We start from the raw sequence: 21,480 nt of genomic DNA, 5'->3' as shown, positions 1-21,480 counted from the left end.
CACCGTACACCAACGCTGTGTGCAAAAATCCCAGTGGGATGCAAGTCAAACAACAACAACCACAAGACAACTTAGATTAAGGCCATCAGTCTAACTCTGTACTACAACAACACAAACATGGCCAAACCGAAAAACTTTTCAAAAATCACCAAAATAAACCCATGAAAGCGATGAAACAGTGCAGGTCATAGGAACTGTGACCGAATTTTCACAATAAACGATGTGAACAACATGTACCACCACCAAAACCCTGCAGCCGTAGCTGGCTGCATGAGTCACTCCACAACAGCAGCAGGAGCATCAGTCGGAGTGTCAACATTTTTCAATGCACCTTTAAGATCAGCGCACTAAATCAAAACGCAGGTTAGTGGGTAAGGGGACCGTATACCCCTCCGTGTGTGTTAGGGACCGTGTCGAAAGAAAGACAATGAACAGTGTGTGGCTCAAAGGAGTTTATTTGTCCGTGATTCAAGACACTACACAAAGACAAAGCTCCCCCGTGTAGCCTCTAGCAGGCTGTAGGGGCAAGTGCCGTTATTAGTGAGTAGATGTGCCTATAGACACAAAGATAAAGGTCCCTGTGTAGCCTCTAGCGGGCTTTAGGGGCAAGTGCTGCTAATGGCGAGGAGCAACATCAGCCCCTATGATGATCAAGGTGATTGTAGTGATAGTGGTGGTGACGGTAGTGATAGTGGCGGTGATAGTGGTGGTGATGGTAGTGATGTGGTGGTGATGGTAGTCACGATGATTATGGTGATGGTAGTGATGTGGTGGTGATGATGGTGTTGGTGGTGGTGATTATGATGGTGGTGAATTGATGGTGATGATGGTGGTGATGTGGTGGTGATGGTGACATTGCAGGAGGCGTCTTCATTTCCTGGAGGTCCCGTGACTCCAACCTAGACTCCTGCGGGCACACAGAGAGAGAGACAAAGGTGGTACGGGATTACCCCACCACCAGCACTACCACCTCCACCACCACTAGCACCACCACTAGCACCACCACTAGCACCACTACCTCCACCACCACATCCACCACCACCATCTCTACCTCCACCAGCACGACCTCCACCACCACCATCAGCACGACCACTGCCACCTCCACTAGCACCTCCACCACCTCCACCACCTCCACCAGCACCACCACCAGCATGACCACTACCACCACCACTACCACCACCAACTCCACGACTACCTCCACCACCATCACATCGACCACCACCACCTCTACCTCCACCGCCACTGAGATGCTGTCTAGGAGCTCTTTCAGAAGCGACGTGGCCCATCACAAAAGATGACAACAGCTCAACCCAAGTGACTGATATCATCACCATCGTCGTCGTCACCATCGCCATCGTCACCACCACGTGTAAATGTACAGCAGCAGCAGCAGCAGCCAAACAGCTCTAAAACAGCGTGGTGGTGACATCGATTCTTAAATGTGGAGGGGAAAAACCAAAGGACCCAGAGACAAATCCACGGGGTGTGGGAAACTCTGCACTCTCTCCACAACTGCCCTAATCACCAATTGGGAGTTGTGGGGGTGCAGGGTACGATGGTACAAAATACCCAGGCAGGTGCTTAGTTTTTATGGGGTGATTAAATTATCGCTTGCAACTTTCATCAGCAAGCTGAGACCATGCCACTAAGCCCATGGGCTGCACAAAAATATAGCAGCCTCCTGCCATTGTTATTGAGCTCATCTGGCCCATGCCTTACAATCACTCCAGACCAGGTGCCAGCATCATGACCAACTCAGGCATTGAAGTCACCCAACAAGATGACTCTATCCCGAGGGGCCACTTTAGCTAGCACCTGTGACAGGAGGTCATAGAAGGCATCTGACTCATCGGCCTTGCCTGCATCCCTCCACGGATGTTCGTCTTCAGTGGGGGCATAAGTAACCATGACTACTACTCCTCTCCTCTGGTTGATGGGAAGGCGAGCCCAACGTAGCCTGGGGCTTACAGCTTCCCATACCTCACCGTCACACTCAGAAGAAGAGCTCCCTGTTGTTTGGCAATCTCCTGCCCCGAGAAGAGGACTGTCCACCCCTCATGGTGGCAGGAGTCAGAGCCGGTCCACAGGACCTCCTGAATACCACTGAGATCCAGGCGGTATCGGTCCAGCTCCCGACAGAGGAGTGGCAGCCTCTCCTCTGCGGTGAGCGTTAGAACATTCCATGTGGCCACACGTAGTGGGTTTTTGTTGTTTCTGGAGGAGCCCCGAGGGTAGAGATTCAGTCTCCTGGCTCCGCCAAATGGTGTTTGGCCAGGAGACGTCATAAACGCCTGTCCCCCCGGGGCCTCCGGCACAAGCTTATTAATTACATTTTTCCGTCGTGGTTTAGCAGTAATTAATTGAAGGTGGAGGGGTTACCAGCCCCTCGCACCCGTCCAGAGCCCCCTTTTGGCCGCTGTGGTGGTCACAAACGCCATGAGGGGAAAGGCCAATCTGAATTGGCCCTCCCCCCACAAGCACTGCCCACGACAGCGTTGCCCGTCCGGCACCACGAGGAGGTAGGGGGTTGTTTTGCTAGAGAGAGCACACACACACACGCACACATACACAGACACACACATACAGAGACACAGACACACAGACAGACACACACACATAGACACAGACACATGGACAGACAGACACACACATAGACACACACAGACACATGGACAGACAGACATACACAAACACACAGACACACACACAGACACACAGACACACACAGACACACACAGACCCACATACAGACACACACACACAGACCCACGCACAGCGCACACGCACAGCACAGACAGCCGACCCACCTTGGCTTGGCCACACGCAAGCACCGAGCCGCTGGTTGAACACCAGGCCTTGCTGGCAGAGCTTGTAGTAGGTGTAGTGGTTGGAGCAGTGGTAGAAGGCGTTGGTGTTCCCAGGGTCCGCGAACATCCCGTCCACCTTCGCCTTGCAGAAGTCCACCACGTACTCTGCGCACCACAGGCAAAGGTGTCCCGTGTAGCCTCTAGCAGGGCAGTAGGGGCAAGTGCTGTGAGTAGCAGCAGCAGTGCCTATAGACACAGACAAAGGTGCCCCGTGTAGCCTCTAGCAGGGCTGTAGGGGCAAGTGCTGTTAGTAGCAGCAGCAGTGTCTAGACACAGACAAAGGTGCCCCGTGTAGCCTCTAGCAGGGCTGTAGGGGCAAGTGCTGTTAGTAGCAGCAGCAGTGTCTATAGACACACAGACAAAGGTGCCCCGTGTAGCCTCGAGACGACACGAGATTGCACGAGTTGAGGGCTTACGTGGTTTGGTGGTTCCCTTGGTGGTCGTTGTTGCGTCGTCGTGTGAAACTGCACACACGACACAGACACAGACTCAGTGTGTGAGTAGTCTGTGGGTCTCTACTGTGTGTGCAGTCTATGGGAGTCTACTGTTTGAGTAGTCTGTGGGTCTCTGTGTGAGTAGTCTATGGGTGGGTGAACGAGTGGGTGAATGAGCGCATTAGTGAGTGAATGAATGGGTGGGTGAATGAGTGAGTGGGCAAATGAGTGAGTGGGTGGGTTAGTGAACGGGTGGCGAGGTGAATTGGTGACTGTGTGTGTGTGTGTTTGCGTGAATGGTTGGGTGAGTGGGTGAATGGGTGAGTGAGTGGATGGGGTGAATGTGTGATACGTACCGTCCCAGTCACATCTGTTTTTGGCCGTGTTGAACACCAGGTTGGCTGGACATTGCTTGTGGTACGTCAGGGAATTAGAGCAGTGGTAGAAGCTGTGTGAGTCTGAGGGGTCTGCGTACATCCCATCGGCCTTGTCCTGACAGAATCCCGAGTTCACCACTGCAGGAGACAAAGGTGGAGCTGTTAGCGGGTCTCTGTGTGATGAGTCTGTGGGTCTCTGTGTGATGAGTCTGTGGGTCTCTGTGTGATAAGTCTGTGGGTCTCTGTGTGATGAGTCTGTGGGTCTCTGTGTGATGAGTATGTGGGTCTCTGTGTGATGAGTCTGTGGGTATCTGTGTGATGAGTCTGTGGGTCTCCGCATGATGAGTCTATGGGTCTTTGTGTGACGAGTCTGTGGGTCTCTGTGTGATAAGTCTGTGGGTCTCTGTGTGATGAGTACGTGGGTCTCAAATGAGTAGTCTGTGGGTCTCTGTGTGATGAGTCTACTGGTCTCTATGTGATGAGTCTATGGCTCTCTGTGTGATGAGTCTATGAGTCTCTGTGTGATGAGTCTACGGGTCTCTGTGCGATGAGTCTGTGGATCTCTATGTGAAGAGTCTATGGGTCTCTGTGCGATGAGTATGTGGTCCTCTGTGTGATGAGTCTATGGGTCTCAAATGAGTAGTCTATGGGTCTGTGGGTGATGAGTCATTGGGTCATTATGGGAGTCTACCTGTCTCTGTGTGAGTTGTCTGTGGGTGGGTGAATGAGCGTGCGAGTGGGTAGGTGAATGAATTTGCGGGTCAATGAGCACAAATGGGTTGGTGAATGAATGAATGAGTGGGTGATTGAAAGAGTGCGTGAACGAATGAGTAATCGAGTGAGTGAAGGAGCGCACGAGTGGGTAGGTGAATGAATTTGTGGGTCAATGAATGAGTGCGTGCGTGAATGAATGAGTGAGTTAAGGAGCACACGAGTGGGTAGGTGAATAAATGAATGAGTGGGTAAATGAATGAATGAGTGGGTGAATGAGAGTGTGAGTGGGGAGGTGAAGTAATGAGTGGGTAAGTGATTGGATGGGGTGAATGTGCCATACGTACCGGGCCAGTCGCACACGCTGATGGCCGGGTTGAACACCAGGTTGGCTGGGCATTGCTTGTGGTACGTCAGGGAATTGGAGCAGTGGTAGAAGCTGTGGGAGTCTGAGGGGTCTGGGTACAGCCCATCAGCCTTGTCCTGGCAGAATCCCGAGTTCACCACTGCAGGAGACAAAGGTGGAGCTGTTAGCGGGTCTCTATGGATCTCTGTGTAATGAGTCTATGGGTCTCAAATGAGTAGTCTATCAGGTCTCTTGGTGATGAGTCTGTGGGTCTCTGAGTGATGAGTCTATGGGTCTCTTGGTGATGAGTCTATGGGTCTCTTGGTGATGAGTCTATGGGTCTCTTGGTGATGAGTCTATGGGTCTCTTGGTGATGAGTCTGTGGGTCTCTGAGTGATGAGTCTATGGGTCTCTTGGTGATGAGTCTATGGGTCTCTTGGTGATGAGTCTATGGGTCTCTTGGTGATGAGTCTATGGGTCTCTTGGTGATGAGTCTGTGGGTCTCTGAGTGATGAGTCTATAGGTCTCTGAGTGATGAGTCTATGGGTCTCTTGGTGATGAGTCTGTGGGTCTCTGAGTGATGAGTGTGTGTAAAACAACCGCCTACCTCCTCGTGGTTCCGAACTGGCAACGCTGTCGTGGACAATGCTGAGGGGGGGAGGGCCAATTCCGATTGGCCCTTCCCCTCATGGCATCTGTGACCACCACAGCGGCTAAATGGGGGCTCTGGACAGGTGCGAGGGGCTGGTAACCCCTCCACCTTCAATTAACTACCACTAATCTACGACCGAAAAATGTACTTATCAAGCTTGTGCCGGAGACCCCGGGGGGACAGGCGTCTATGACGTCTCCTGGCCAAACTCCATTTGGCAGAGCCAGGAGACTGAATCTTTACCCTCGGGGCTCCTCCAGAAACAACAAAAAAGCCACTACGGATGGTCACGTGGAATTTTCGAGCGCTCACTGTGGAGGAGAGGCTGCCACTCCTCTGTCGGGAGCTGGACCGGTACCGCCTGGATCTCTGGTATTCAGGAGGTCCGGTGGACCGGCTCTGACCTCCTGCCAGCGGGCGTTCGACACTTCACGTGGCCTCAAGGTGCACATGGCCTAGCACAAGCGTCGTGGTGACGTCACCGCCACCTAGTGGCGAATGGCGGTTGTTGTTGGTGGTGATGATCATCATCACCACCATCATCACCATCACCACCATCACCTCCATCACCACCACCCCCATCACCACCACCACTATCACCACCATCACCCCCATCACCCCCATCACCACCACCCCCATCACCACCATCACCCCCATCACCACCATGACCACCATCACCACCACTATCACCACCCCCATCACCACCATCACCCCCATCACCACCATCACCCCCATCACCACCACCCCCATCACCACCATCACCCCCATCACCACCATCACCACCACCATCACCACCATCACCACCATCACCCTCCCGTCTTCTACAGAGGCCACGACACCATCGTCAAGGCGTGCAATGGAGATGGAGGGGAGTGTGGGGGGGGTGGTGACGTCACGTGACGACACGAGTTGAGGGCTTACGTGACTTGGTGGTTGCCTGGGTGGTTGCTGCTGCGACGTTGCCTGCAACGGCACAAACGACACAGACACAGACTCAGTGTGTGAGTAGTTTATGGGTCTCTACTGTGTGAGTAGTCTGTGGGTCATTGTGTGAGTAGTCTGTGGGTCTCAACTGTTTGAGAAGTCTATGGATGGGTGAACGAGTGGGTGAATGAGCGAATTAGTGAGTGAATGAATGGGTGAATGAGCGTGCGAGTGGGTAGGCGAATTAATGAGTGGGTGAACGAATGAATGGGTGAATGAGTGAATGGGTGAGTGAGTGATTGGATGGGGTGAATGTGCCATACGTACCGGGCCAGTCGCACACGCTGATGGCCGGGTTGAACACCAGGTTGGCTGGGCATTGCTTGTGGTACGTCAGGGAATTGGAGCAGTGGTAGAAGCTGTGGGAGTCTGAGGGGTCTGGGTACAGCCCATCAGCCTTGTCCTGGCAGAATCCCGAGTTCACCACTGCAGGAGACAAAGGTGGAGCTGTTAGCGGGTCTCTATGGATCTCTGTAATGAGTCTATGGGTCTCAAATGAGTAGTCTATGGGTCTCTTGGTGATGAGTCTGTGGGTCTCTGAGTGATGAGTCTATGGGTCTCTGTGTGATGAGTCTACGGGTCTCTGTGCGATGAGTCTGTGGATCTCTATGTGAAGAGTCTATGGGTCTCTGTGCGATGAGTATGTGGTCCTCTGTGTGATGAGTCTATGGGTCTCAAATGAGTAGTCTATGGGTCTGTGGGTGATGAGTCATTGGGTCATTATGGGAGTCTACCTGTCTCTGTGTGAGTTGTCTGTGGGTGGGTGAATGAGCGTGCGAGTGGGTAGGTGAATGAATTTGCGGGTCAATGAGCACAAATGGGTTGGTGAATGAATGAATGAGTGGGTGATTGAAAGAGTGCGTGAACGAATGAGTAATCGAGTGAGTGAAGGAGCGCACGAGTGGGTAGGTGAATGAATTTGTGGGTCAATGAATGAGTGCGTGCGTGAATGAATGAGTGAGTGAAGGAGCACACGAGTGGGTAGGTGAATAAATGAATGAGTGGGTAAATGAATGAATGAGTGGGTGAATGAGAGTGTGAGTGGGGAGGTGAAGTAATGAGTGGGTAAGTGATTGGATGGGGTGAATGTGCCATACGTACCGGGCCAGTCGCACACGCTGATGGCCGGGTTGAACACCAGGTTGGCTGGGCATTGCTTGTGGTACGTCAGGGAATTGGAGCAGTGGTAGAAGCTGTGGGAGTCTGAGGGGTCTGGGTACAGCCCATCAGCCTTGTCCTGGCAGAATCCCGAGTTCACCACTGCAAGAGACAAAGGTGGAGCTGTTAGCGGGTCTCTATGGATCTCTGTGTAATGAGTCTATGGGTCTCAAATGAGTAGTCTATCAGGTCTCTTGGTGATGAGTCTGTGGGTCTCTGAGTGATGAGTCTATGGGTCTCTTGGTGATGAGTCTATGGGTCTCTTGGTGATGAGTCTATGGGTCTCTTGGTGATGAGTCTATGGGTCTCTTGGTGATGAGTCTGTGGGTCTCTGAGTGATGAGTCTATGGGTCTCTTGGTGATGAGTCTATGGGTCTCTTGGTGATGAATCTATGGGTCTCTTGGTGATGAGTCTATGGGTCTCTTGGTGATGAGTCTGTGGGTCTCTGAGTGATGAGTCTATAGGTCTCTGAGTGATGAGTCTATGGGTCTCTTGGTGATGAGTCTGTGGGTCTCTGAGTGATGAGTGTGTGTAAAACAACCGCCTACCTCCTCGTGGTTCCGAACTGGCAACGCTGTCGTGGACAGTGCTGAGGGGGGGAGGGCCAATTCCGATTGGCCCTTCCCCTCATGGCATCTGTGACCACCACAGCGGCTAAATGGGGGCTCTGGACAGGTGCGAGGGGCTGGTAACCCCTCCACCTTCAATTAACTACCACTAATCTACGACCGAAAAATGTACTTATCAAGCTTGTGCCGGAGACCCCGGGGGGACAGGCGTCTATGACGTCTCCTGGCCAAACTCCATTTGGCAGAGCCAGGAGACTGAATCTTTACCCTCGGGGCTCCTCCAGAAACAACAAAAAAGCCACTACGGATGGTCACGTGGAATTTTCGAGCGCTCACTGTGGAGGAGAGGCTGCCACTCCTCTGTCGGGAGCTGGACCGGTACCGCCTGGATCTCTGGTATTCAGGAGGTCCGGTGGACCGGCTCTGACCTCCTGCCAGCGGGCGTTCGACACTTCACGTGGCCTCAAGGTGCACATGGCCTAGCACAAGCGTCGTGGTGACGTCACCGCCACCTAGTGGCGAATGGCGGTTGTTGTTGGTGGTGATGATCATCATCACCACCATCATCACCATCACCACCATCACCTCCATCACCACCACTATCACCACCCCCATCACCACCACCACTATCACCACCATCACCCCCATCACCCCCATCACCACCACCCCCATCACCACCATCACCCCCATCACCACCATGACCACCATCACCACCACTATCACCACCCCCATCACCACCATCACCCCCATCACCACCATCACCCCCATCACCACCACCCCCATCACCACCATCACCCCCATCACCACCATCACCACCACCATCACCACCATCACCACCATCACCCTCCCGTCTTCTACAGAGGCCACGACACCATCGTCAAGGCGTGCAATGGAGATGGAGGGGAGTGTGGGGGGGGTGGTGACGTCACGTGACGACACGAGTTGAGGGCTTACGTGACTTGGTGGTTGCCTGGGTGGTTGCTGCTGCGACGTTGCCTGCAACGGCACAAACGACACAGACACAGACTCAGTGTGTGAGTAGTTTATGGGTCTCTACTGTGTGAGTAGTCTGTGGGTCATTGTGTGAGTAGTCTGTGGGTCTCAACTGTTTGAGAAGTCTATGGATGGGTGAACGAGTGGGTGAATGAGCGAATTAGTGAGTGAATGAATGGGTGAATGAGCGTGCGAGTGGGTAGGCGAATTAATGAGTGGGTGAACGAATGAATGGGTGAATGAGTGAATGGGTGAGTGAGTGATTGGATGGGGTGAATGTGCCATACGTACCGGGCCAGTCGCACACGCTGATGGCCGGGTTGAACACCAGGTTGGCTGGGCATTGCTTGTGGTACGTCAGGGAATTGGAGCAGTGGTAGAAGCTGTGGGAGTCTGAGGGGTCTGGGTACAGCCCATCAGCCTTGTCCTGGCAGAATCCCGAGTTCACCACTGCAGGAGACAAAGGTGGAGCTGTTAGCGGGTCTCTATGGATCTCTGTGTAATGAGTCTATGGGTCTCAAATGAGTAGTCTATGGGTCTCTTGGTGATGAGTCTGTGGGTCTCTGAGTGATGAGTCTATGGGTCTCTTGGTGATGAGTCTATGGGTCTCTTGGTGATGAGTCTATGGGTCTCTTGGTGATGAGTCTATGGGTCTCTTGGTGATGAGTCTGTGGGTCTCTGAGTGATGAGTCTATGGGTCTCTGAGTGATGAGTCTATGGGTCTCTTGGTGATGAGTCTGTGGGTCTCTGAGTGATGAGTGTTTGTAAAACAACCGCCTACCTCCTCGTGGTTCCGAACTGGCAACGCTGTCGTGGACAGTGCTGAGGGGGGGAGGGCCAATTCCGATTGGCCCTTCCCCTCATGGCATCTGTGACCACCACAGCGGCTAAATGGGGGCTCTGGACAGGTGCGAGGGGCTGGTAACCCCTCCACCTTCAATTAACTACCACTAATCTACGACCGAAAAATGTACTTATCAAGCTTGTGCCGGAGACCCCGGGGGGACAGGCGTCTATGACGTCTCCTGGCCAAACTCCATTTGGCAGAGCCAGGAGACTGAATCTTTACCCTCGGGGCTCCTCCAGAAACAACAAAAAAGCCACTACGGATGGTCACGTGGAATTTTCGAGCGCTCACTGTGGAGGAGAGGCTGCCACTCCTCTGTCGGGAGCTGGACCGGTACCGCCTGGATCTCTGGTATTCAGGAGGTCCGGTGGACCGGCTCTGACCTCCTGCCAGCGGGCGTTCGACACTTCACGTGGCCTCAAGGTGCACATGGCCTAGCACAAGCGTCGTGGTGACGTCACCGCCACCTAGTGGCGAATGGCGGTTGTTGTTGGTGGTGATGATCATCATCACCACCATCATCACCATCACCACCATCACCACCATCACCTCCATCACCACCACTATCACCACCCCCATCACCACCATCACCACCACTATCACCACCATCACCCCCATCACCCCCATCACCACCACCCCCATCACCACCATCACCCCCATCACCACCATGACCACCATCACCACCACCACTATCACCACCCCCATCACCACCATCACCCCCATCACCACCATCACCCCCATCACCACCACCCCCATCACCACCATCACCCCCATCACCACCATCACCACCATCACCACCATCACCACCATCACCCTCCCGTCTTCTACAGAGGCCACGACACCATCGTCAAGGCGTGCAATGGAGATGGAGGGGAGTGTGGGGGGGTGGTGACGTCACGTGACGACACGAGTTGAGGGCTTACGTGACTTGGTGGTTGCCTGGGTGGTTGCTGCTGCGACGTTGCCTGCAACGGTACAAACGACACAGACACAGACTCAGTGTGTGAGTAGTTTATGGGTCTCTACTGTGTGAGTAGTCTGTGGGTCATTGTGTGAGTAGTCTGTGGGTCTCAACTGTTTGAGAAGTCTATGGATGGGTGAACGAGTGGGTGAATGAGCGAATTAGTGAGTGAATGAATGGGTGAATGAGCGTGCGAGTGGGTAGGCGAATTGATTAGTGGGTGAACGAATGAATGGGTGAATGAGTGAATGGGTGAGTGAGTGATTGGATGGGGTGAATGTGCCATACGTACCGGGCCAGTCGCACACGCTGATGGCCGGGTTGAACACCAGGTTGGCTGGGCATTGCTTGTGGTACGTCAGGGAATTGGAGCAGTGGTAGAAGCTGTGTGAGTCTGAGGGGTCTGGGTACAGCCCATCAGCCTTGTCCTGGCAGAATGCCGAGTTCACCACTGCAAGAGACAAAGGTGGAGCTGTTAGCGGGTCTCTGTGTACGTGGGTCTCTGAGTGATGAGTCTATGGGTCTTATTGTGATGAGTCTGTGGGTCTGAAATGAGTAGTCTATGGGTCTCTTGGTGATGAGTCTGTGATGGGGCAGTTGTGGAGAGAGTGGAGAGTTTCCCATACCTGGGCAGTGTGCTCATGACTGGCTCCGGTTTAACAGCAGAGGTCTCCGAATCAGTCGAGCGGCATTATCTTTTCATCGGTTGCGTAACGCTGTGTGGAAGCTACCTGGTCTATCACTCCGCACGAAGCTTCAGGTCTTCTCGGACACAGTCATTCCCTCCCATCTCTATGCTTGCAAAACGTGGACCCCCCTAATGGAGCATCTTCGCCGGTAAGAAACATTTAGGCTGGCCTGCCTACGATCAATCCTGGGTTTAACCAGGCTGGATTGTGTGAGGAGCTCAGAAATCCTCGAAAGATCTGGACAAAGTCCCATCGGTGAGCTCCTCCAGCAGGCAAGGTTGCATTGGCTGGGTCATGTAGCCCGCATGCCCAGCCACCGCATGCCGAAACAGCTTTTGTTCAGCCGGATCGAGGGGACTAAACGGGCATGGCACGGGCTAGAGAAGAGATGGAGTGATGTGGTACAGGAGGACGTGGAGCTGAGTGGACTTGCCGATGACTGGTACCAGCGGTGTCAAGATCGGCCTCTGTGGAGGAGGCTCGTGAAGGACGCTACTGGGCAGTTGGAGCCAGTAGCCCTCCAACAACAACGGAAGGCGGAGGAGCGATGCTCACAACAACGAGCGGAGCGCCGGGTGGCTTAAACAGCAAGTTGGCACAGTAGGGGGCACAGGTGGTGCATCAGCCAGTCATCTCGGTCATCTCAGTCAGTCGACCCGTGGCACCTGCTGGGTCTGCCCCGTGACCTCCTGCCAGCGGGCGTTCGGCACTTCACGTGGCCTCAAGGTACACATCAGAGGTCACAACCGGGTACCCGATACCCGTACCCTACCCGATACCCAGCTACCCGTACCAGGCCGGGTACCGGTACAGGTTGCCGTTTGCGACACTGGTGCGGCCGGGTACGGGTAAGGAATCAAAACCCGTTTGCGACCCCTGGTGCACATGGCTGAGCACAAGCGTCGTGGTGACGTCACCGCCACTAGTGGCGAATGGCGGTTGTTGTCATTGGTGGTGATGATCATCATCACCACCATCACCTCCATCACCACCACTATCACCACCCCCATCACCACCATCACCACCATCACCACCACCATTACCACCCCCATCACCACTATCATCACCATCACCCTCCCGGCTTCTACAGAGGCCACGACACCCTCGTCAAGGCGTGCAATGGAGATGGAGGGGAGTGTGGGGGGGGTGGTGGTGACGTCACGAGTTGAGGGCTTACGTGACTTGGTGGTTGCCTGGGTGGTTGCTGCTGCGACGTTGCCTGCAACGGCACAAACGACACAGACTCAGTGTGTGAGTAGTCTGTGGGACTCTACTGTGTGAGTAGTCTGTGGGTCTCTACTGTGTGAGTAGTCTGTGGGTCTCTGCTGTGTGAGTAGTCTGTGGGTCTCTACTGTGTGAGTAGTCTGTGGGTCTCTACTGTGTGAGTAGTCTGTGGGTCTCTACTGTGTGAGTAGTCTGTGGGTCTCTACTGTGTGAGTAGTCTGTGGGTCTCTGTGTGTGAGTAGTCTGTGGGTCTCTACTGTGTGAGTAGTCTGTGGGTCTCTGTGTGTGAGTAGTCTGTGGGTCTCTACTGTGTGAGTAGTCTGTGGGTCTCTGTGTGTGAGTAGTCTGTGGGTCTCTACTGTGTGAGTAGTCTGTGGGTCTCTGTGTGTGAGTAGTCTGTGGGTCTCTACTGTGTGAGTAGTCTGTGGGTCTCAACTGTTTGAGAAGTCTATGGGTGGGTGAACGAGTGGGTGAATGAGCGAATTAGTGAGTTAATGAATGGGTGAATGAGCGTGCGATTGGGTAGGCGAATGAATGATTGGGTGAATGAATGTGTGGGTGAATAAGTGAATGGGTGAATGAGTGAGTGAGTGGATGGAGGTGAATGTGCCATACGTACCGGGCCAGTCGCACACGCTGATGGCCGGGTTGAACACCAGGTTGGCTGGGCATTGCTTGTGGTACGTCAGGGAATTGGAGCAGTGGTAGAAGCTGTGGGAGTCTGAGGGGTCTGGGTACAGCCCATCAGCCTTGTCCTGGCAGAATCCCGAGTTCACCACTGCAGGAGACAAAGGTGGAGCTGTTAGCGGGTCTCTATGGATCTCTGTAATGAGTCTGTGGGTCTCAAATGAGTAGTCTATGGGTCTCTTGGTGATGAGTCTGTGGGTCTCTGAGTGATGAGTCTATGGGTCTCTGTGTGATGAGTCTACGGGTCTCTGTGCGATGAGTCTGTGGATCTCTATGTGAAGAGTCTATGGGTCTCTGTGCGATGAGTATGTGGTCCTCTGTGTGATGAGTCTATGGGTCTCAAATGAGTAGTCTATGGGTCTGTGGGTGATGAGTCATTGGGTCATTATGGGAGTCTACCTGTCTCTGTGTGAGTTGTCTGTGGGTGGGTGAATGAGCGTGCGAGTGGGTAGGTGAATGAATTTGCGGGTCAATGAGCACAAATGGGTTGGTGAATGAATGAATGAGTGGGTGATTGAAAGAGTGCGTGAACGAATGAGTAATCGAGTGAGTGAAGGAGCGCACGAGTGGGTAGGTGAATGAATTTGTGGGTCAATGAATGAGTGCGTGCGTGAATGAATGAGTGAGTGAAGGAGCACACGAGTGGGTAGGTGAATAAATGAATGAGTGGGTAAATGAATGAATGAGTGGGTGAATGAGAGTGTGAGTGTGGAGGTGAAGTAATGAGTGGGTAAGTGATTGGATGGGGTGAATGTGCCATACGTACCGGGCCAGTCGCACACGCTGATGGCCGGGTTGAACACCAGGTTGGCTGGGCATTGCTTGTGGTACGTCAGGGAATTGGAGCAGTGGTAGAAGCTGTGGGAGTCTGAGGGGTCTGGGTACAGCCCATCAGCCTTGTCCTGGCAGAATCCCGAGTTCACCACTGCAAGAGACAAAGGTGGAGCTGTTAGCGGGTCTCTATGGATCTCTGTGTAATGAGTCTATGGGTCTCAAATGAGTAGTCTATCAGGTCTCTTGGTGATGAGTCTGTGGGTCTCTGAGTGATGAGTCTATGGGTCTCTTGGTGATGAGTCTATGGGTCTCTTGGTGATGAGTCTATGGGTCTCTTGGTGATGAGTCTATGGGTCTCTTGGTGATGAGTCTGTGGGTCTCTGAGTGATGAGTCTATGGGTCTCTTGGTGATGAGTCTATGGGTCTCTTGGTGATGAGTCTATGGGTCTCTTGGTGATGAGTCTATGGGTCTCTTGGTGATGAGTCTGTGGGTCTCTGAGTGATGAGTCTATAGGTCTCTGAGTGATGAGTCTATGGGTCTCTTGGTGATGAGTCTGTGGGTCTCTGAGTGATGAGTGTGTGTAAAACAACCGCCTACCTCCTCGTGGTTCCGAACTGGCAACGCTGTCGTGGACAGTGCTGAGGGGGGGAGGGCCAATTCCGATTGGCCCTTCCCCTCATGGCATCTGTGACCACCACAGCGGCTAAATGGGGGCTCTGGACAGGTGCGAGGGGCTGGTAACCCCTCCACCTTCAATTAACTACCACTAATCTACGACCGAAAAATGTACTTATCAAGCTTGTGCCGGAGACCCCGGGGGGACAGGCGTCTATGACGTCTCCTGGCCAAACTCCATTTGGCAGAGCCAGGAGACTGAATCTTTACCCTCGGGGCTCCTCCAGAAACAACAAAAAAGCCACTACGGATGGTCACGTGGAATTTTCGAGCGCTCACTGTGGAGGAGAGGCTGCCACTCCTCTGTCGGGAGCTGGACTGGTACCGCCTGGATCTCTGGTATTCAGGAGGTCCGGTGGACCGGCTCTGACCTCCTGCCAGCGGGCGTTCGACACTTCACGTGGCCTCAAGGTGCACATGGCCTAGCACAAGCGTCGTGGTGACGTCACCGCCACCTAGTGGCGAATGGCGGTTGTTGTTGGTGGTGATGATCATCATCACCACCATCATCACCATCACCACCATCACCTCCATCACCACCACTATCACCACCCCCATCACCACCACCACTATCACCACCATCACCCCCATCACCCCCATCACCACCACCCCCATCACCACCATCACCCCCATCACCACCATGACCACCATCACCACCACTATCACCACCCCCATCACCACCATCACCCCCATCACCACCATCACCCCCATCACCACCACCCCCATCACCACCATCACCCCCATCACCACCATCACCACCACCATCACCACCATCACCACCATCACCCTCCCGTCTTCTACAGAGGCCACGACACCATCGTCAAGGCGTGCAATGGAGATGGAGGGGAGTGTGGGGGGGGTGGTGACGTCACGTGACGACACGAGTTGAGGGCTTACGTGACTTGGTGGTTGCCTGGGTGGTTGCTGCTGCGACGTTGCCTGCAACGGCACAAACGACACAGACACAGACTCAGTGTGTGAGTAGTTTATGGGTCTCTACTGTGTGAGTAGTCTGTGGGTCATTGTGTGAGTAGTCTGTGGGTCTCAACTGTTTGAGAAGTCTATGGATGGGTGAACGAGTGGGTGAATGAGCGAATTAGTGAGTGAATGAATGGGTGAATGAGCGTGCGAGTGGGTAGGCGAATTAATGAGTGGGTGAACGAATGAATGGGTGAATGAGTGAATGGGTGAGTGAGTGATTGGATGGGGTGAATGTGCCATACGTACCGGGCCAGTCGCACACGCTGATGGCCGGGTTGAACACCAGGTTGGCTGGGCATTGCTTGTGGTACGTCAGGGAATTGGAGCAGTGGTAGAAGCTGTGGGAGTCTGAGGGGTCTGGGTACAGCCCATCAGCCTTGTCCTGGCAGAATCCCGAGTTCACCACTGCAGGAGACAAAGGTGGAGCTGTTAGCGGGTCTCTATGGATCTCTGTGTAATGAGTCTATGGGTCTCAAATGAGTAGTCTATGGGTCTCTTGGTGATGAGTCTGTGGGTCTCTGAGTGATGAGTCTATGGGTCTCTTGGTGATGAGTCTATGGGTCTCTTGGTGATGAGTCTATGGGTCTTTTGGTGATGAGTCTATGGGTCTCTTGGTGATGAGTCTGTGGGTCTCTGAGTGATGAGTCTATGGGTCTCTGAGTGATGAGTCTATGGGTCTCTTGGTGATGAGTCTGTGGGTCTCTGAGTGATGAGTGTTTGTAAAACAACCGCCTACCTCCTCGTGGTTCCGAACTGGCAACGCTGTCGTGGACAGTGCTGAGGGGGGGAGGGCCAATTCCGATTGGCCCTTCCCCTCATGGCATCTGTGACCACCACAGCGGCTAAATGGGGGCTCTGGACAGGTGCGAGGGGCTGGTAACCCCTCCACCTTCAATTAACTACCACTAATCTACGACCGAAAAATGTACTTATCAAGCTTGTGCCGGAGACCCCGGGGGGACAGGCGTCTATGACGTCTCCTGGCCAAACTCCATTTGGCAGAGCCAGGAGACTGAATCTTTACCCTCGGGGCTCCTCCAGAAACAACAAAAAAGCCACTACGGATGGTCACGTGGAATTTTCGAGCGCTCACTGTGGAGGAGAGGCTGCCACTCCTCTGTCGGGAGCTGGACCGGTACCGCCTGGATCTCTGGTATTCAGGAGGTCCGGTGGACCGGCTCTGACCTCCTGCCAGCGGGCGTTCGACACTTCACGTGGCCTCAAGGTGCACATGGCCTAGCACAAGCGTCGTGGTGACGTCACCGCCACCTAGTGGCGAATGGCGGTTGTTGTTGGTGGTGATGATCATCATCACCACCATCATCACCATCACCACCATCACCTCCATCACCACCACTATCACCACCCCCATCACCACCACCACCACTATCACCACCATCACCCCCATCACCCCCATCACCACCACCCCCATCACCACCATCACCCCCATCACCACCATGACCACCATCACCACCACTATCACCACCCCCATCACCACCATCACCCCCATCACCACCATCACCCCCATCACCACCACCCCCATCACCACCATCACCCCCATCACCACCATCACCACCACCATCACCACCATCACCACCATCACCCTCCCGTCTTCTACAGAGGCCACGACACCATCGTCAAGGCGTGCAATGGAGATGGAGGGGAGTGTGGGGGGGGTGGTGACGTCACGTGACGACACGAGTTGAGGGCTTACGTGACTTGGTGGTTGCCTGGGTGGTTGCTGCTGCGACGTTGCCTGCAACGGCACAAACGACACAGACACAGACTCAGTGTGTGAGTAGTTTATGGGTCTCTACTGTGTGAGTAGTCTGTGGGTCATTGTGTGAGTAGTCTGTGGGTCTCAACTGTTTGAGAAGTCTATGGATGGGTGAACGAGTGGGTGAATGAGCGAATTAGTGAGTGAATGAATGGGTGAATGAGCGTGCGAGTGGGTAGGCGAATTAATGAGTGGGTGAACGAATGAATGGGTGAATGAGTGAATGGGTGAGTGAGTGATTGGATGGGGTGAATGTGCCATACGTACCGGGCCAGTCGCACACGCTGATGGCCGGGTTGAACACCAGGTTGGCTGGGCATTGCTTGTGGTACGTCAGGGAATTGGAGCAGTGGTAGAAGCTGTGGGAGTCTGAGGGGTCTGGGTACAGCCCATCAGCCTTGTCCTGGCAGAATCCCGAGTTCACCACTGCAGGAGACAAAGGTGGAGCTGTTAGCGGGTCTCTATGGATCTCTGTGTAATGAGTCTATGGGTCTCAAATGAGTAGTCTATGGGTCTCTTGGTGATGAGTCTGTGGGTCTCTGAGTGATGAGTCTATGGGTCTCTTGGTGATGAGTCTATGGGTCTCTTGGTGATGAGTCTATGGGTCTCTTGGTGATGAGTCTATGGGTCTCTTGGTGATGAGTCTGTGGGTCTCTGAGTGATGAGTCTATGGGTCTCTGAGTGATGAGTCTATGGGTCTCTTGGTGATGAGTCTGTGGGTCTCTGAGTGATGAGTGTTTGTAAAACAACCGCCTACCTCCTCGTGGTTCCGAACTGGCAACGCTGTCGTGGACAGTGCTGAGGGGGGGAGGGCCAATTCCGATTGGCCCTTCCCCTCATGGCATCTGTGACCACCACAGCGGCTAAATGGGGGCTCTGGACAGGTGCGAGGGGCTGGTAACCCCTCCACCTTCAATTAACTACCACTAATCTACGACCGAAAAATGTACTTATCAAGCTTGTGCCGGAGACCCCGGGGGGACAGGCGTCTATGACGTCTCCTGGCCAAACTCCATTTGGCAGAGCCAGGAGACTGAATCTTTACCCTCGGGGCTCCTCCAGAAACAACAAAAAAGCCACTACGGATGGTCACGTGGAATTTTCGAGCGCTCACTGTGGAGGAGAGGCTGCCACTCCTCTGTCGGGAGCTGGACCGGTACCGCCTGGATCTCTGGTATTCAGGAGGTCCGGTGGACCGGCTCTGACCTCCTGCCAGCGGGCGTTCGACACTTCACGTGGCCTCAAGGTGCACATGGCCTAGCACAAGCGTCGTGGTGACGTCACCGCCACCTAGTGGCGAATGGCGGTTGTTGTTGGTGGTGATGATCATCATCACCACCATCATCACCATCACCACCATCACCTCCATCACCACCACTATCACCACCCCCATCACCACCATCACCACCACTATCACCACCATCACCCCCATCACCCCCATCACCACCACCCCCATCACCACCATCACCCCCATCACCACCATGACCACCATCACCACCACCACTATCACCACCCCCATCACCACCATCACCCCCATCACCACCATCACCCCCATCACCACCACCCCCATCACCACCATCACCCCCATCACCACCATCACCACCATCACCACCATCACCACCATCACCCTCCCGTCTTCTACAGAGGCCACGACACCATCGTCAAGGCGTGCAATGGAGATGGAGGGGAGTGTGGGGGGGTGGTGACGTCACGTGACGACACGAGTTGAGGGCTTACGTGACTTGGTGGTTGCCTGGGTGGTTGCTGCTGCGACGTTGCCTGCAACGGCACAAACGACACAGACACAGACTCAGTGTGTGAGTAGTTTATGGGTCTCTACTGTGTGAGTAGTCTGTGGGTCATTGTGTGAGTAGTCTGTGGGTCTCAACTGTTTGAGAAGTCTATGGATGGGTGAACGAGTGGGTGAATGAGCGAATTAGTGAGTGAATGAATGGGTGAATGAGCGTGCGAGTGGGTAGGCGAATTAATGAGTGGGTGAACGAATGAATGGGTGAATGAGTGAATGGGTGAGTGAGTGATTGGATGGGGTGAATGTGCCATACGTACCGGGCCAGTCGCACACGCTGATGGCCGGGTTGAACACCAGGTTGGCTGGGCATTGCTTGTGGTACGTCAGGGAATTGGAGCAGTGGTAGAAGCTGTGTGAGTCTGAGGGGTCTGGGTACAGCCCATCAGCCTTGTCCTGGCAGAATGCCGAGTTCACCACTGCAAGAGGCAAAGGTGGAGCTGTTAGCGGGTCTCTGTGTACGTGGGTCTCTGAGTGATGAGTCTATGGGTCTTATTGTGATGAGTCTGTGGGTCTGAAATGAGTAGTCTATGGGTCTCTTGGTGATGAGTCTGTGATGGGGCAGTTGTGGAGAGAGTGGAGAGTTTCCCATACCTGGGCAGTGTGCTCATGACTGGCTCCGGTTTAACAGCAGAGGTCTCCGAATCAGTCGAGCGGCATTATCTTTTCATCGGTTGCGTAACGCTGTGTGGAAGCTACCTGGTCTATCACTCCGCACGAAGCTTCAGGTCTTCTCGGACACAGTCATTCCCTCCCATCTCTATGCTTGCAAAACGTGGACCCCCCTAATGGAGCATCTTCGCCGGTAAGAAACATTTAGGCTGGCCTGCCTACGATCAATCCTGGGTTTAACCAGGCTGGATTGTGTGAGGAGCTCAGAAATCCTCGAAAGATCTGGACAAAGTCCCATCGGTGAGCTCCTCCAGCAGGCAAGGTTGCATTGGCTGGGTCATGTAGCCCGCATGCCCAGCCACCGCATGCCGAAACAGCTTTTGTTCAGCCGGATCGAGGGGACTAAACGGGCATGGCACGGGCTAGAGAAGAGATGGAGTGATGTGGTACAGGAGGACGTGGAGCTGAGTGGACTTGCCGATGACTGGTACCAGCGGTGTCAAGATCGGCCTCTGTGGAGGAGGCTCGTGAAGGACGCTACTGGGCAGTTGGAGCCAGTAGCCCTCCAACAACAACGGAAGGCGGAGGAGCGATGCTCACAACAACGAGCGGAGCGCCGGGTGGCTTAAACAGCAAGTTGGCACAGTAGGGGGCACAGGTGGTGCATCAGCCAGTCATCTCGGTCATCTCAGTCAGTCGACCCGTGGCACCTGCTGGGTCTGCCCCGTGACCTCCTGCCAGCGGGCGTTCGGCACTTCACGTGGCCTCAAGGTACACATCAGAGGTCACAACCGGGTACCCGATACCCGTACCCTACCCGATACCCAGCTACCCGTACCAGGCCGGGTACCGGTACAGGTTGCCGTTTGCGACACTGGTGCGGCCGGGTACGGGTAAGGAATCAAAACCCGTTTGCGACCCCTGGTGCACATGGCTGAGCACAAGCGTCGTGGTGACGTCACCGCCACTAGTGGCGAATGGCGGTTGTTGTCATTGGTGGTGATGATCATCATCACCACCATCACCTCCATCACCACCACTATCACCACCCCCATCACCACCATCACCACCATCACCACCACCATTACCACCCCCATCACCACTATCATCACCATCACCCTCCCGGCTTCTACAGAGGCCACGACACCCTCGTCAAGGCGTGCAATGGAGATGGAGGGGAGTGTGGGGGGGGTGGTGGTGACGTCACGAGTTGAGGGCTTACGTGACTTGGTGGTTGCCTGGGTGGTTGCTGCTGCGACGTTGCCTGCAACGGCACAAACGACACAGACTCAGTGTGTGAGTAGTCTGTGGGACTCTACTGTGTGAGTAGTCTGTGGGTCTCTACTGTGTGAG

General features: G+C 54.2%; 1 protein-coding gene across 1 annotated transcript in view; it reads right to left on the bottom strand.

Annotated features, from left to right (window-relative positions):
* Positions 1–899: 899 nt before the first annotated feature.
* Positions 900–21,480, bottom strand: part of LOC144952821 (uncharacterized) — a 41,264-nt gene continuing 20,683 nt past the window's right edge. Inside the window, exons 13-29 of the mRNA XM_078883289.1 lie at positions 19,776–19,934; positions 17,976–18,155; positions 17,646–17,699; positions 16,177–16,336; positions 15,848–15,906; positions 14,258–14,425; positions 13,433–13,669; positions 11,180–11,351; positions 10,863–10,912; positions 9,384–9,542; positions 7,473–7,631; positions 6,639–6,797; positions 6,309–6,362; positions 4,733–4,895; positions 3,597–3,872; positions 2,832–2,959; positions 900–907 (exon numbers count right to left, since the gene is read on the bottom strand). Coding sequence (XP_078739415.1) covers positions 900–907; positions 2,832–2,959; positions 3,597–3,872; positions 4,733–4,895; positions 6,309–6,362; positions 6,639–6,797; positions 7,473–7,631; positions 9,384–9,542; positions 10,863–10,912; positions 11,180–11,351; positions 13,433–13,669; positions 14,258–14,425; positions 15,848–15,906; positions 16,177–16,336; positions 17,646–17,699; positions 17,976–18,155; positions 19,776–19,934 — 2,345 coding nt within the window. The remainder of the gene's footprint in view (positions 908–2,831; positions 2,960–3,596; positions 3,873–4,732; positions 4,896–6,308; positions 6,363–6,638; positions 6,798–7,472; positions 7,632–9,383; positions 9,543–10,862; positions 10,913–11,179; positions 11,352–13,432; positions 13,670–14,257; positions 14,426–15,847; positions 15,907–16,176; positions 16,337–17,645; positions 17,700–17,975; positions 18,156–19,775; positions 19,935–21,480) is intronic.

This window comes from Lampetra fluviatilis, chromosome 70 (genome assembly GCF_964198595.1).
Source record: "Lampetra fluviatilis chromosome 70, kcLamFluv1.1, whole genome shotgun sequence".
NCBI classification, from domain to species: Eukaryota; Metazoa; Chordata; class Hyperoartia; order Petromyzontiformes; family Petromyzontidae; genus Lampetra; species Lampetra fluviatilis.
The sequence above is the reverse complement of the archived record's forward strand: the minus strand, read 5'-3'. Positions and strand labels throughout refer to the sequence as shown.